We start from the raw sequence: 16,159 nt of genomic DNA on the forward strand, positions 1-16,159 counted from the left end.
GGCTCGACTGCCCCTTTCTACCCACTGGCTCTATCCAGGTGGCTGGGAGGTGGGGTGGGGGCACTCCTAGGAGGCGAGGGGGCAGACAGGGGGCCTCCATAGAGCCAGCTGAGGTGGGGGGGCTGCTGGCTTCCTGTCTGATTGGGTATCGTTTTACTCCATTCTTCAGACTGCTCAAGGAAAATTGCTTCCCTAATTGGCTCTTCTTTCAAACAAGCTGTAATGAGGCTAAGCTTCATTCCAAGGGTGCTTAACCACCCTCTGGCATCATTGGATGCCATCTGTGGCTCCTGCCATAGCCACTGCCACGTCACAGGGGGCTGGGAGGCCAGGGAGGGACAGCCAAGAGTCTTGCCCTGCACTGGTCTCAGCTTCCCAGAGAGCTGCTCTCAGCCTGAGAAAGTGCAGGGAGCCTTGCCCTCAGGGGGTCTCCGTCTGAGCCCCCCCCCCCACCCCGACCTAAGCCCTTTTGAAGCTTCCAGAATTACTAGGAAATACTTCTCCTTCCCTGGTTCATTCATCTAATCAACAAACACTTAGTAAGCATCTATCTGTCATGCTCCGTTTCCAGCACTGGCCCGGAGACATAGCTGTGAACAAAAAGACAGAAATCCTTGCTTTCTGGGAGCTCACAGTCTAAGGAAGGAACCGCCCCCCACCTCCCCCAACCCCAGCCCCCAGCTTCTAGTCTGGACATAAGACACAGGCTGCCTTGCAGGAGAGGCTGGCAGTAGGAAACAGGATAAAGCTAACCTCCTACAACAGAGAACGCAAAGCATAAATGAGAGGATTAGAACTTTCTCAACGATCCTGGCTAGGGTGGTGAGCGGCTCTCGTCACCGAAAAGCAGAGACTGGCTCCTTTTATTCCCGTAGGGAGGAAAAACAGCCCCACTGTCCTTATAGGCTCTGGCCCCGCGTGCCCTTCACCACCCCCTCCCACATCCCATTGGAGACAGCCGGGTCATGTGACAAATCCTGATGCAGAGGAGGCTAGGAAACAAGGCGCAGCTGGGTAGCCACGTGCTGCTGAGCCACGATGCCATCCCCATGATGAAGGGAGGATGGGTTTGAGCTGTCAGCGAGGGATCTGACTCTGGTGTGAGACTTCATTTTCCCCGTGACTCAACGAGGCCATCAGCTCCTAGAGCCGAGAATCCTGTGTCCTACCTCCATCCCCACGCGGCACTGGGCACCCAAAACACCTCTCGGTTCCACATGTTGATTCAGAAATTGAAAGCTGGTATTATCAGGTATTATCCGTTGATGTGTCACAAACGCAGTGGCTTCAAACAAGAACCGTTTCATTGACGCCCAGGAGTGGGCGTCAGTGATTTGGACTGGGCTCTGACCTAGGACCCCTGGTGTGGCCGCAGTCAGGATGGTTGCAGGTGGATTCACTTACGTGTTTGGAGGTCAGTGCTGCCTGCGGGCTGGACCTCACGTCTCCAGGATCTAGGAGGATAGCTCATTCCTGCTCACGGAGTCTCCAGGCACTAAGAGCATGCAAACAGAAGCTGCAATGCCCTTGAGGCTTAGGCTTGGAAATCATGTGACATCACTTCCATTGTATTCTGCTGGTCAAAGGCAGCCCAGATTGGAGGGCTGGGGAGCATCCCACCATCTCTTGGTGGGAAGAGTTGCAGAGAATCTGTGGCCATTTCAAATCTATCACGTCTTCTGGTTATCTCTCACCGCATAACAAACCACCCCAAAACTTAGCGGCCTAAGACGATGACAACCTATCTTTTGCTCGGGAATCTCTAACTTGGGCAGGATTTGGTGGAGACAGGCCATCTCTACTCCACCCAGCGCCAGCCAGGGTGGCGTGAAGGATGGGGGCTGAAGTGACCAGAGGCTCACTCACTCATGTGCCTGGGAGCCGATGTTGCCTATCGGCTGAGACCTCCTATTGGATCACCATCCAGAGCACCTTCCTGGGGTCCATCCACATGGCCTGTGCTTTCCCCCAGCATAGAGACAGGTTCCCAGGGTGAGCATCCAGAGAAACAGAGCCAGGAGGAGCCGTACCACATTCTTTTGGCAGAGGCGGTCACAAAACCACCTTTCAGTCAGAGAGAAAAGAGATCCACCTTTTGATGAGGGGTGGTCAGGTTCTGGAAGAGCTAATACAGGACCAGGAACATTACTGAGGCCAATTTTGGAAAACACAGTCTACCACATACTTCTCGATTCTTCATCCGTTTATCGAACTCCTGTGGCACACTCGCTGTGTGCCAGGTACGGGGTGAGAACCATTCACACGATTCTCTGCTTCCCAAAGGAAATGAGCCAGGTGACTACCCGGAGGGTGCGAGACTGACAGCCTTTCTTCAGAGGCATCAGAAGGGGGTCCCCGGGGGAGACGCTGGTACCGCTCCCCATCACACCCAAGAACAAAAAGAATGTGCGCTTCAGCAGGCAGGATTCCCATTAGAACCTAAAGCAAAGATTTGTTTTGAGGGTCAGGCCCTCACTTGCCATTGTCACTGTTCTCCCTCCTTCCTATATGCCTGGGCTCAGACGAAGTTGGGGGAAGAGCGAGCCGGGGGGCCGACCCATGGCCCACCAAATGTAATGTCATTGGTGCTCTTTGCTTTTCAGTTTGGGTGCGTGTCTGGGCAGAGCAGGCGCTCACAAAAGTTTGTTGGATTTGAATGTCTAGACTCATGTTATTCTCCCACTAGACCATGAGCAGCCTGAAATCTGGGGCCTTGGCACGAGGCACAGTGCTTTCCACACAGTATGTATTTATACGTGTTTGATGAATGAATTTGATGAATGAATGAGAACAGATACGAGATGCAGTTGGCATTTTCATCTCGTATCTGTTCTCACTTTCTTTAGATCTATCTATCTATATATCTATCATATGTCTATATCTATATCTAACTATATATCGGCATGTCTATCTATATCTATATATCTATATGTCTATCTATAGCTATAGCTATATATATATATATGTTTTGCTCATGAATACAAGGTGTGGCCCTGTGCCAAGCAGGCCCTAGGGGCAGGGGGGCAGTCCAGGCCAACAAGAGAGGCTGCACCGATTCCTCAGAGCCAGGCCTACCCACCAGAGCTTGGGGATCTGAACTGAGAGAAGAGACTTGGACCCCCGCCCCTGGCCCCACCATCACCATTCCACAGGCCAGAAGTCGCCAGAATGCAGCACACCCCTCCTGCCAGAGTCCCCAGGGGAATAGCATCTAGAAACTGCTCTTCAAATTTTAGACAAAGAAAAGGGCCTCAAATTCCCATCAAAGAGGGAAAGGGGCACTTTGCACCCCACAGCACCTCATCTTGTCCCCATCTCTGGACTCGGGGTAAAGGGAGCAAAGTGACATCTCTGAGACCTCACCTCCCAACCTCCTTCACCTTCACTCCAGGAGAGGATGTCCGGGGCTGGCCAGCGACCTTCTGGGAACCTTCTGGATTTACAGGGCTGCCCCCCTTCGCCGCCCAGATCGAACAGGACTTTCCTGATGCCTCTGGGAGCTATGGAGAGCGGGACCCTCCTGCCTGTCCTGGTAGCTGCCACCCCCCACCATCCAGGCCGGCTTGCAGTCTTCCAGGACCCTACAGCCATCCTCTCTGCAGACTGTGGGTCTCTCCTCTGTCTTTGGTTCAGTCTCTGGTGATCCTGACACCCAGCCGACACTGCCAAGACCCCTCGGCCTCAGGACTCAGCCAGAACCCCCCCCCCCCCCCCCCGCCCCGCAGTCCCGCTCATCTCCCAGGCCTGCGCTGCTGGCGCTCAGCAGGCTGCCCGCCCCTGGGCGCGGAGCCCGGCGCCCCCTTCTTCTCCGTCGCGGTCCCTCAGCCACCGCGGTCGGGCTCTGCGCCCACACCCACCGCCCCACCGCCACCGCAGGGCGCCTGGCCAGGACTCCCAGGGCTCGAGCTGGGCTCGTTCGTGCCACCTGCCCACCTCTAGGCGGGGGTGGGACCCAATCGAGGGACTGAGGTGTGTGTGGAGAGACCAGATTGACCAGCTTTCCCGGTGGCCTCAGTGCTGGGGAGGGGGACAGAGACCAGACAGACAGATGCTCAGTCCCACAAACAGAAACAGGGCTATGTCACTGAGGTTTCCATTTCTTGTGTGTGTGTGGGGGGGTCCCCTTTCTCTGCATTGCTTAGGAATACCTCAACCCCTCATTTCTTTAAATCCCAGGCCTGAAAGAATGTTCAAGTTCAAACCTCCCACACCTCCCCCGTTTCACAGGGAAACTGAGGCCAGATGGGTCCACTTATTCCAGGTCGCAAGCCGGAATTTGGGCCCAGGCATCCCTGTCTCTCCTCAGAGTGCTCTTTCCAGTGGGCTCCAGCTCTGTGACTTGCCACCCCCCTTAATCCCTTCTCTCTGCCGCTCACCAGTGGAAGCAACGATCAGCAGAGGCCTGGAGGCTTCTGATCAAGAGTCTGAGTTTCCAAGGGGGTCTGTCTGCCCGATGGGGGGCAGGGGTGGGGGGAGGATTGCGGAGGAGCCTGCAAAGGACCCAGCCACAGATCTCGCCCCTCCGTCCAGGCCCTCCCCTGGCTGCCGAAGACAGCCCTCCCGCTTCCCACTCTGTGACACGTTCGCCCACACACTCACCTTGGCCGGAGTGAGGCCTCATTAAAATCATGAGAGGGAGGGAGACACGAGTGCTGCACAGGGCCTGCCAATGACACAGGTGTCCCAAAGAGGGCATGCACAAACCTGCACGGGAATGCAAGCCCCCGTGCACGCTTGCACCCCTCCCCACGCACACCGGTGTCGGGCGTACCTCCAACGTTAACATTTGTTGTTAGCTCTGCCTGGGCTTTCTCTTCCTCACGACTTGGCTTGTTACCGCCCCCCCCCCTCCAACCCTGGTCGACACAACCCCATCCTCCTTCTTCCTCCCAATTGTCTGCGTACTTTTATTTGAAGAATCAGCAGGAAAAGATTCCAAGGCCTGAATTCAAAGCCCTTTCCCCATCTCTGTGATGTATGGTTATAAAAATAATGCTAAGAACAGAAAGTGACCTTTATTTCTAATCTGTAGTCCTTGATGACTTCTGGCTTTGCTTTTCTCGAGAAAATAGTTTTTTTTTTTTCCTGGTTATTAAAAATAATACCTGTTCATATAAAAATATTCAGGCAATACAGAAAAATCTAAAAACGTGAGTCAGAAGCATCTGAAATTTCATCGCTGAGATAACGACAGATAATCCGGTGAATATTCTTCTGGACTTAAAAAAATGCACACACTTATACACACAGATATTTTTATATGAAAAAATGAAATAGTACTAGGCCTATTTTTTTTTTCCTTATCTGCCCTTCTGTCTCAGCAATGTATTATGGACATCTCTAAATGGCAGCCGAGACACCCACTGTGGGGACATTTGGCACTCTGGGCCTCTCTGACTCATGTTTCACTCTTCTTCTCGCTGCCTCGCAGAGGAGAGTTGATTGGTGGGTGGTTCTGGGGGGGGTGGGGGATGGGGACCCTGAGAGCAGGATTCCACTTAGGGCAGCCTGTGTCGATGGAATGAGGCCTTGCAAAGTGCTGAGTCCACTCCGCTGAGCTCTGGCTGGGTCTCATGGGGCCTGAGGGAAATGGAAGGCTCAAAACATTTTTAAAGACCAAAAACTGCTAAAGAGACAGGGTGATGGATTCAGTGGTGAGATTTGCATTTGGGGGGCTTGCCAAGCCGACCTCAGGGCAGGGAGACATGCTGGGTGCTGCCAGGGCCTCATGCTCAGGAAAGATGAATTTCGGAGCAGGGGGTTTGGGAAGCAGTATGGAGAGATGCTTCCACTCAGGGTTGGGGTGACTTCAAGGAGAAGAGTTTCGACTTTTTTCTTGGATTTATTTATACCCAACCTCCTTCTAAAAAGGTGTTATAGTAGCTTTCCACAAAGGACATATGCAAAAAGGTCAGGCAGCTAGAAATAGAAAGTCAGGACCAGGAACAATTTCCATCTGAAGTGGAGGGCTGCATGGAAAAGGGCCCTGCCTCTCCCAGCCCCTGGGGATGAGCTGGTGAGAAAAGCAGAATGACCCCAAATGGGGAGGAAGACGAGGAGGGAATCTGGTTGACGTGAATGGACGCAGCACCCAAAGTCAAACCTCTAGCTTTGTCTCCAGGTTCTCCCCCTTCCTAAGTTGATGAGCGTGGGTAACCACAGCACCTTTCTGAGCCTCAGTTTCCCCATCTCTAAACACAAAAATAAATATACCTGCCTTATCATAAGTCTAATACAGGGCACTCAATGTTCCTGTAAGTTGCCTGACCTACCTGTATAGTTTACACTAGGACTTGCCCTTGGATGGGGTCACTTTCATAGTTTACACACTGTACAACTGTGCCCCTGGGAGCAGATGGTCCTCAGAGGGGAGAAGACAGAGGGGAGGACCAAGGAGGTACCTTTATGGTGCCTGCCAGCCACTGCCCCTCTGACGGGGGCCAAGTCTCAGCCTTTCTAGAAGCAGCAGGCCATAGGCAGTCATGTTTTATATGCATGATTCCTCCTACCCAGCTGATGAGACCAGGGCTGACCCCAGGGTGGCCAGTCAGCTGGTTGCCCAATGATGCGTTTATGACTAGGCACAAAATGGTGGGCCAGTCCAACCGGCCCTTTCTCTAGAGAGGCTGAGTCAGTGATCGGGACTGAAGGGGAGCTGCCATTGGAAAGTTGTGAAGGACAGTTGGAGCTGGAGAGGCTAATGTAGGAAAGTCAGGAGAGGAACCATGTGGGCCAAGCGGAAAGTGAAGAAAGGAAAGTGGCTGAATCACTCCAGGGTGCTTATCTATTGCTGTGGTAGCAAACTACCCCCAACCTCAGGGGCTCTAAATGACAATTATTTTATTTATATCCCTTGATTTTGTGAGTCAGGAATTTGGGCAAAGCTTGGCTCGACAAGTCTTTTGTTTCTTGTGGCGTTGGCAAAGGTATTCAGCTAGTGGAAGGTCCGTTCTGAATGGTCCGAGGCAGCTCTACTCCCATAGCTAGTGCTTTGAGGGGACAGGGGGATGGCTGGAAGTCTGAGCTCTACTGGGACAGTCAACTGGAGCCCTTCATGTGGTCTCCCCAGCATGTTGGTCTCAGGGGAGTTGGACATCCTATGTGGTAGTTCAGTGCTCCCAGAGAGAATGTCCTAAGGGGCCTTGGCTGAAGCTTCAAGACATCTTCATCTCACAATGTCATATTCTACTGGCCAAAGAAGCCACTAAGACTAATACAGATTCAAGAAGAAGGGAATTAGACTTCCCCTCTGTAGGTAGGATAAGGATCTGTGGCCATTGTTACAGGTGAAGGGTCATAAACTCCTAGATCATCCTTGGATCCAGAATGCCATCTGGTTCAAGAATCCCATCCCTCTCACACCTCTCGTGTTTGGATTTCTGAGAGTGGCTGTCCCCTTCACTATGTATGTCCTTACAATAATGCTCCTGTACTTGAGTGAGCTACAGTGGGTCTCTCTCTTGCTTGTACACAATGAGCCAACCTGGCCAAGTGGTGGGTCCTCGGCTCTTAGAAGAAAAATACCAAGTATGGCAACAAAAAGTTATCCCAGATATGATCTGATAAAGCTGGGATAGGGAACCCCTAGCCTTGTCACTTTCCCCATCTGGAGCATGGAAGTGAAACTATCTGCTCTACCTACCTGAGTCATTGTAACCAAGTAATGTGAGACTCTTCCTGTCATTTGCTTGATCTTGCTGTAGTTTGTATCATGACACCCATGCCCTTGATTTGGAGGCACTGCACAAATGGGCACAGGAGAGTGAATTTTCCTCGTTACTTCCTGCCCCTGTGATGTAGGCAAGCTATTTCTCCTAAGGAAAACAGTGATAGATGGTTGAAATTAAGTGACCTTCAAGGACCTCTCAGCTCTGAAATTCTAGGATTCTGGGAGGGTCTGGGAAAAAGGACAAGGTTGTTACAAAATGATTCAGGGGCAAGTGGGCAGCTCATTGGTGGTGAATGATGGAGGCAGCCCCAATTGGAGTGCATAGTGGGGTTGATGGAGCCAGGAAGGAACCCAGAGATTGTGAGGGGAGGATTGTGAGGGGATCGGGTAGGGGAGCAGAGGAGGGACGGTAGGCCGGGGTGCTGAGAAGCAAAAAGCCAAGTTCATACGGTGGTTGACCAACTTTATTCCTCCTTCTTCATCCTCCTCCCCCTTCCTTGAGCCTTCTATGGTTTTTCAGCCCTCTAGGCCTGCACATGCTGTGTTCCCTCTGCTTGGAAGACCTGCTCTGCCCTGGTAGGCCAACCCCAATCATTCTTTGGGTGTCTCCTAAATGTCTCTTCTTTAGAGAAGTCATCCCTGAATCTCCAACCCAAATAAGGACATGCTCTTACTTTCTTTCACAGCCTTAGTTGTATTGATAATGATGTGCTTCCTGGTGTAATGATTAGATTAGTGTCCATCTCCCCCACTTAGCAGAAGCTTCCACGAAGGTGGTATTTGGCCAGTGTTTCTTGAAGGAATAAATGAATGAGGACACTGAATTCATTGGGCTGGAGACCGGAACGTAGGTTCCCACTGTCGGGGAGGCAGAGGAGGACCCATAACGGCAGGTGGCAAAGAGAAAGGCTCTTCCCCCTGACCTGAAAAGAACCCCAGCAGCTCACTAGCGCCCCCTCCCGGCCCACCTGCCGCCCCACACACAGCCGGACCGGAAGCACTAGAACACTGCAGCTTTATTTATTGAAACATCCGCGTCCGCAACTAGAGGTTACATTTCGGGGGGCTTGGGGGTGAAAGAGGAACAAAGGGGGGGACAGAGGCTGGGGTGGAGACAGAGAGCAAGGCAAAGGGGTGAGGACGGGGTCGTGTGACTACAACGACCCCAATACCTTTCACCCAATAATGAGGGTCTCCTGTTGTGCTTTTACCTTGGTGGTGGGGTGAGCCTGGGCATGGAGGGGTTGGCTTTTCTCTCAAGTCTATGAGGCCTCAAGGCTGGAGCAGTCCCCTCCTTCCCCTGCCCCTTCTGGGTTGGGGATAAAGGCCTTGGTGAACTGACCACCTGGGGCAGGAAGGGTGCTTGGAGGCCACAGGGGCAGAGGGCCCTGCAGAGTCGAGCTGAGATTGTGATTATGGGTGTGGTGGTGGGGGGCGGGGAGGTGCCAGGAGGGAGGGCACGTCTAGCGGAGCCCCTGGGAAACGAATGCAGGTGACATGAGGGAGGGGTGATGGTGGACAAGTGCCATCTCTCTGACCTCAGCTTTCTCACCTGAACAGTGTGGGCACTGGATTAAATGGTCTCTAAGGTCCTTTCCAGCTCTAAGGATCCAGGGATCTCTAGGAAAGAGTGGTCCTTCTATTCCAGCACGTACCCTCACACCTATTCACACGCCTCACACACACACTCCCTCACACACATTCATATGCACACCCCCCACCCTCACCCTCACGGACACACAGCCTCACACATAGCACTGACTCAACAGAAAGGGGCGTGCTATCTTGCCTGTGGAAATGAGGAGGGCTCCCCAGAGCCCAGAACCTCAACCAGGGGCCCCACAGGGACTCCCCAGTGCAGGCTCATTCACCCCATTCCTTGGGACAGACCTTGGAACCCCCCCCCAACCCCCTCGAATCCAGGGAGAAGAAAATATAAGAATTTGTACACTCTCACTCCTGCCCTCCTGGTCCTTAGGGGTAAGTCCACAGGATGAGGACACAAGGACACACTGACCTTCATTCGGAGCCCAGGCTCACGTGAAGACAGAGGGCAGGGAGGGGAAACAGTCCCTTCTGTCTGGGAACCTGGGCAGTAGCTAAAGCCTGGGTGGGCAGAGGGATGCAGCTTTCACAGGGCACCCAGGCCTGATCTGGGGTGGGAGGGGCGGTGGCCTGGGATGAGAGGCCAGAATTTGGGGCAGGGAGAGGGCACCTTTCCTAGAGCAGGTGCCCAGTCACATCTGTACCAGCACCCAGAGACAGGGCAGTCTGGCTGCCAGCAGGAGGCAGTGGCCACCGGTGTGACACCCTCGGGGCTGTAGAGCACAGCTTCCAAGGCTGGCTCCACCCCCAACTAGCCATGTGACCTTGGGCCAGCCCCCCCACCCCACCCCTGCTCCTATCCATTTACAAGGTGAGGGGCTCAGACCTCTGAGGCCCACCCTGGCCATGAGAGCCTGAGCCAGTGAGCACAGGGAGAAAGAATGAAAGGGAAAGAGGTGGCAGAATATCCCGGAGAAGGCAAGGTGGGAGGGGCATTCCAGGAGATGGGCGTGTGGTCCGCAGGCTTGGCTGGGCACCCTGGAGGGCTGTCTGTGGTCCCAGGGGCAGGACAGCCAAGCTGAGACTTCCCCTCTCCTAACTGTACAGCACCGGGCCCTAGGGGTCTCCCCAAAACATCAAATCAGGGGCAACAGGGCTGAACAAACCCCAACACCATGAGGGCTGACCCTGGACTCCCTGTTTTAAGGCCACAAAATGCCTCAGCCACCCTGACCCAGAGGGCGAGACTGCCCCAGGGGGAGATGCACTGGATCCTGCCAGCCTGGTCTCCCCTGGGCTGGGGGTCTTGATGGGCCACCTACCAGCACCACGGTGCTGACACCCACAGGCACTCAAAGACACACACAGCACAAGTGACACTGATACAGAGGTGCTGAATCACAGGCACACACATGTGCACAAAGACACTCCTTCCTTGCAGACCCCATCTTCCCCCCGCCCTCCCCCCACACACACTGACTGGCACACTCTAAGTGCTCTCATCGCTCACTGTTAATGCTAATACACAGTGACACCCACACTCCCTGCAGACCTGCCTGCATGCACACACACACACACACACACACACACACACCAGCCTCACCCATCCACACGTGAGGACCCAGGACCTCAGTGTCCCAAGGAGGAAGTACCTGGTGCTTTTCATCCCTGGATCTCCATACCCACCCCAGCAAGGGCGCAAAGGAAGCACTTGGCAGGTGATAGGCCACTGGTTCCCACTCCTGGGTTCTTCTGGGGAGCTTTTAAACATTTCTGATGCCAGGCTGAACACCAGTCCAATCAAATCAGAACCTCTGGGGGTAGGACCCAAGCATCATGGCTCTCTAAAAGACCCTCGGGTGGCTCTCTTCTGCAGCCAGGGCTGGGAACCACCGATTAATATCATCCTTCCCGCTGGGCAAAGCCCGCTGTGGTTTCCATAACAGGCCCACTTGTGCTGGGCGTTGAGGTTGGGAGCGGGGGTGGGGGAGAAGGTTGGAAGGCTCAGAGGAGGAGCTCACAGTCTAGTCGGGGCAGCAGACCCTGCACAGATGGGACAATTAAGGAACAATACCCAGCCGGCGCGATGGAAGTGTGTTCTGGGAACCTGGAGCCACTCGTTTCGGACCGAGGCCTCGGCTGGGCCAAGAAGGCAGCCGGGCTGGTCAGGCGTCAGAAGGCCCTGCTCCAGGCCTGGCCTAGCCCCCTGCCAGCTGTGGGTGATGATGATCACACAGGCCTGTCCCCTGGTCCCCTGCCTGCCTCTTGGCATTGCGGTGCTGCCCCTTCTGGGCAACTGTCCCTGCAGAATGCTCCGGGCGAATCCCTGTGACAACCCCCACCAAAGGTGCTTGCATTTCAATAGGGTGATCTGTAAACTCTTTGTCATCCAGAGGGGACGAAAGGTAGAAATTCGGGCGGTGGCAGGCAGCTTGAGACTACAGACCAGGGCTGGAAGTGGTATATTCCACCAGCCCCCTACAAACACTCGTGTCCCTCCTGAAGGCGGAAGTGCATGCCGACATCCACAGGCACTCACTGAGACAGGGTTTAGACCCGGCCTCACAGACAGATATGTGTAATTGCACATGCGGACTCATATCCGCACACACTGCTGCCCAGAGACGTCCCCACAGTGCTACACAGACACAGATCGGCCCATGCACGTGCACACATGTGCGCGCACACACAGCCACACGTACGCAAGCGTGAAGGCTCACCCTGGAAAGAGCTGGTCCTCATCTCCCCCATAGACGGCTGGTTGGGGTCTCACGGGTGATGTTGAGAAGGACAGGTCTAGATTCCACCCTGCCCATCTAGGTTCCCATCCCAGGACCCAAGGACAGGGAGCCCTTTCATGGATCGGGGCATGAGCTCGGCTCCCAGGCAACATGGAGGCCAGCAACTGCCCCACCCTCTGCTGCTGCTCTACAAACCACCACATCCCCCCCCCCCCCTTCACTGACCCTGGGCAGGGAAGGGAGCAGCCAACTAGACAGTGCTTTGCAGGGGCACCCCCTCTATGTATACCCTCCTATCCAGGGCACTCCTTCATGCCAAGTATATAAGAAATGAAGTTTCCACTCTATTCCCAAATGCCATGGGGGCACAAACTCACAAAAGCAGGCTTTCTCCTCTGCCCCTCTCAAAGTCAAGCCTCACCCCAGAAAACAGCCGGCCTCCACCCCTCCTGGCTCCTCGGAGATGCAGGTGGGTGCTGAATTCAGGCCAGCTGACTAGGGTGGGGACTGTGCTCTCAGGAATCCAGCTCCTCGTAGGGTGGGGTGGGGGTTGGATGGGGTAGAAGGGAAGGTGTCAGTCTTCAGACTGCCCAGGCCCAGGACCCTGTGCTGGGTCCCTTCAAAGGGGTACATCGAGGTGAGATATGACGTCCAAGGAACAGGTCAAGGGATCAGGGTGACCTGGGATCTCCACCTTCCAGCTCTCGCCCTGTAAACAGAGGTGCGTGCAACAGGTGCCTGACCTCCCTCGCCATCACCTGCACGGGGACATTCACAGAGCTCACAAAGTACCCCCTGGCCTCCTTTGACCCAGGCCTCCCCCATCCCAGGGAGTCCCAGAGTCCAGCCAAGGGTGGGGCTCCTGAGTCTGCTCCTCTGCTGGCTCCCGTCTGGTAAAGCCACTGGGCCGGGGCTCAGCCTTGAGTTAGGAATGTGGGAAGGTCAGAAACACGCCACAGGTGCAATTGGACAAGGCCAATGTGGCGCCGAGGTCTCTGGGGTGGTGGACGCCATTCGGGCGAGTCCCTTGTCTCCGCAGAAAAGAAGGTGCTGGCAGGTCGGATAGAAACTTGTGCTTTAATATATCTCTGTGTGTGTGAGTGTGAGTGTGTGAGTGTGTGCGTGTGTCAAACGACTGTCTCCAGGGCCTCAGCGCCGGGCCTCTGTCCTTGTTCTCTGCTCATCCTCGCAGCCAATGCAGGCCCCCTCCCTGGCGGGCCGGCCCTGCCCCTGGGCACCCCGGCTGGCGGGGGTCAGTCTTTGGTACGATGCGGACACTTTGGTGTGCCGGGGGCCGGGTGGGGGGGCCACGCAGCTCTCATCATCTCTGCAACGCCAAGAGAAAGATGACCATGGGCCCCCAGAGCTGTGGGTGGGGCTGGCGGGGGGCTCCACTGCCTGGCATCACCACCACTGTGACAGGAGAGAAAAGGGAGACAGGCCAGGGCTCTGATCAGCTCAGCATGTCAGGGACTAGCAGGCTTCCCCCTCTCTCTGGGGGACCTAAAGTGAGACACTGCCCTCACTGTGCAGACGTACTTGTAAGCACAGACGTCTGGTGGCGTGGGGTGGGGGTTAACTTTGAGCCTGAGAGGGTCCAAATCCTGGCTCTGCAGCTCACTAAGACACGGAGCAATTCACTGGCCTCAGTGGGCCTCAGTTTCCCCATCTGTAAAATGAGTCTAATAGTAAGTGCTACCCCAGAGGGCTGTCATTAGGGTTAAATGAGATCAGATACATGTAGGGCTTTGTACTTTGCCTGGTACGTGGTCATCACTCAGCAAATTCCAGCTGTTATAACTGCAAACACCTGGCCCTGGGGGGTGGGGCACACGTTCACATCTGCACCCACACATACCTGGACGCAGACACAGGAGGCACTCGGGTACTGTAAATAACTCAGTAAGTTCACAGGAGGGCAGAGTTTGGTCTTCTCTTTGCCCTACATATGCCCCATAACCTGAGCCAACGTGGAGCCCAAGGTGGGTACCAAACACACCAACACCTGCCCACATAGTCACTGATGCACGCATCCCACCACCTAGTCACTCTGAACCACCATTCAGACACCAGCACCTTCTCCTGATACGGACAGGTGCCTACCTACACAGCTCCCCATAGATTCGGCTCCCCCTACCCCTTCCCATCTGGCACCTTTGTTGGGATCCATCTGCTTCCGGGGACATTCTCCCTTCTTCAGCGTGACGTCATCTATGGCAATATCCCCCAGGTAGCCAGAGCCTCGAACACCCTCAAAAATAATCTGGGGCGGGGTCAGAGAGCAGGGATTAGCGGTGTTCTGCCAGGCAGAGCCCCCAATCCCTTCCCTTCAGTCCACTTGAAAGCCCCCCCTACCCTGCCTGAGTTTCTCCCCAGCTCCCCAGAAAGAGCATGAAGTCCTCCTAAGTGCTCCCTGGTCAGAGCAATGGCCCAAGGGCTGGAAGAACCTCGGGGGCCCCCACACCCGGTGACTCACCTGGAAGGGCCCACTGGGGTTGATGGGCACATGGGCTTGCTGCCACACGTTGCCCTTATTGCCACTGAGGGACCAGGCGTGCGTGTCCAGGGCCCCTTTGTTCCGGGACCGCACCAGGAGGTTGAGGGAGCCTGTGGTGGGTATGAAGGGGGGGCAGTGAGGTCTGGACAAGGACACCCCTACCCTTCCACATTCCCCAAACCCTCCTCTCTGCCACTGCCCACAGCACCATCCCAGACTGGTTCACTGTCCCACTTTCCCGGGGGAGGGACCTCCACACAGGAAAGAGAAGACAGCAGCACGGCTTCAATTCATTGGGACAACTTGCAATTTTTCATTCATTTCTTCCCTTCCTTTCTTTTTTTTTTTTTTTAATGTATATTTATTTTTTAGAGAGAGAGAGACAGAGCGTGAGCAGGGGAGGGGCAGAGAGAGAGGGAGACACAGAATCCGAAGCAGGCTCCAGGCCAGCTCTGAGCTGTCAGCACAGAGCCCAACGCGGGGCTTGAACCCATGAACTGTGAGATCATGACCTGAGCCAAAAGTCAGTTGGACTTAACCAACTGAGCCACCCAGGTGCCCCTCTCCCCTTCCTTTCTAGTCAACTAATCCTCCCCCCACCCCGGCATACACACACACACACACACACACACACACACACACACACACACACACCTTCCTCCTCTCAACAGTGGAGTTATCCCAGGGCGGCAGGGCCTATGACTGAGCACAAAGCAGGATTCCCAAAGCACACAGTGCATACCCCTGGCAGGGCATGATACATGGGATGATTTCTGGAGGCATGGGGATGGACTTTAAAATTTTTAAGTTTTCAATACTTATATGTATGTTTTAAGAAATGAATAAAGCCAGTCCTTCCAACTCACAGTTTCTCTAATACTGATGCTTAGGACAAAGCTAAGACAAGAGGAGCGAGTTGCTTTAAAGAGAGATGTTAGTATTTGTGCTACACAGCCATGGTAAGCACAGTGAAAGTAAAATTTTGAGGGCATTAGACGGAGGGTGCTGAGGCCCATTGCCCACAGCCACAGAGGCCTGAAATTCTGGAGGTGCTGGGGGCCCCGGAAAAGAAGGAGGGAATCATGGCTTGGCTAAGAGCACCCAGGTGATGTCATGCCCCTTCCTGGCTCTTCTGGCCCACCTCAAGCCCCCAGTGATGTGAAAGGCCTGGCTCACAGGGAAGGGGAATCAATCTTAGACAGTGCCCGGTGGCTGGCATTTCCATGGCGCTGCCCACAGACAAAGGCACACCATCTGTGACACCAGACAGACAGACCCCCGGTGGGAGAGAGCCACCAAATGTTACCTGCCTGGGATGAAAGGAGTTGGCTTAGACTGAGGAGAGCCAGCGAGACACAAGGTCTGGGGACAGCTGGTGCCCAGAGCTGCCAGGTGGGGTAGCAGAGGAAGGAAGAGGAGGGAACTGGACAGCAAGAAACACCCCCTCCCAAGCAGCAGAGCTAGGCCTGGGTGGGGACCCTCACCGGCAGATGGGGCCACGACAGGGCTGCAGCAAGCTCCCAGGGGGCCAGGAGGCAAGCCCCGATACTTTTCAGGCTCCTCACCAGCTCCACAGGGGCCTTTCTCTCTTCCCTGTCCTGGAGCTCTTCCCCCTGTTCCTATCCCCCTCAATCTCCACCTTTTCTTCTTCCTCCACCACCCTGCCCCCAGGACACTAATGGGGGAACCCCTCCTTTTTACTACTTA

General features: G+C 54.7%; 1 protein-coding gene across 5 annotated transcripts in view; it reads right to left on the minus strand.

The window, feature by feature from the left end:
- Positions 1-8,667: 8,667 nt before the first annotated feature.
- MDGA1 (MAM domain containing glycosylphosphatidylinositol anchor 1) overlaps positions 8,668-16,159 on the minus strand; it is a 61,138-nt gene continuing 53,646 nt past the window's right edge. For all 5 annotated transcript variants that reach the window (XM_019830542.3, XM_019830544.3, XM_003986077.5 and 2 more), the window contains exons 15-17: positions 14,432-14,562; positions 14,110-14,218; positions 8,668-13,368 (exon numbers count right to left, since the gene is read on the minus strand). In XM_019830542.3, coding sequence (XP_019686101.1) covers positions 13,277-13,368; positions 14,110-14,218; positions 14,432-14,562 — 332 coding nt within the window. In that variant the 3' untranslated portion in view covers positions 8,668-13,276. The remainder of the gene's footprint in view (positions 13,369-14,109; positions 14,219-14,431; positions 14,563-16,159) is intronic.

This window comes from Felis catus, chromosome B2 (genome assembly GCF_018350175.1).
Source record: "Felis catus isolate Fca126 chromosome B2, F.catus_Fca126_mat1.0, whole genome shotgun sequence".
NCBI lineage: Eukaryota > Metazoa > Chordata > Mammalia > Carnivora > Felidae > Felis > Felis catus.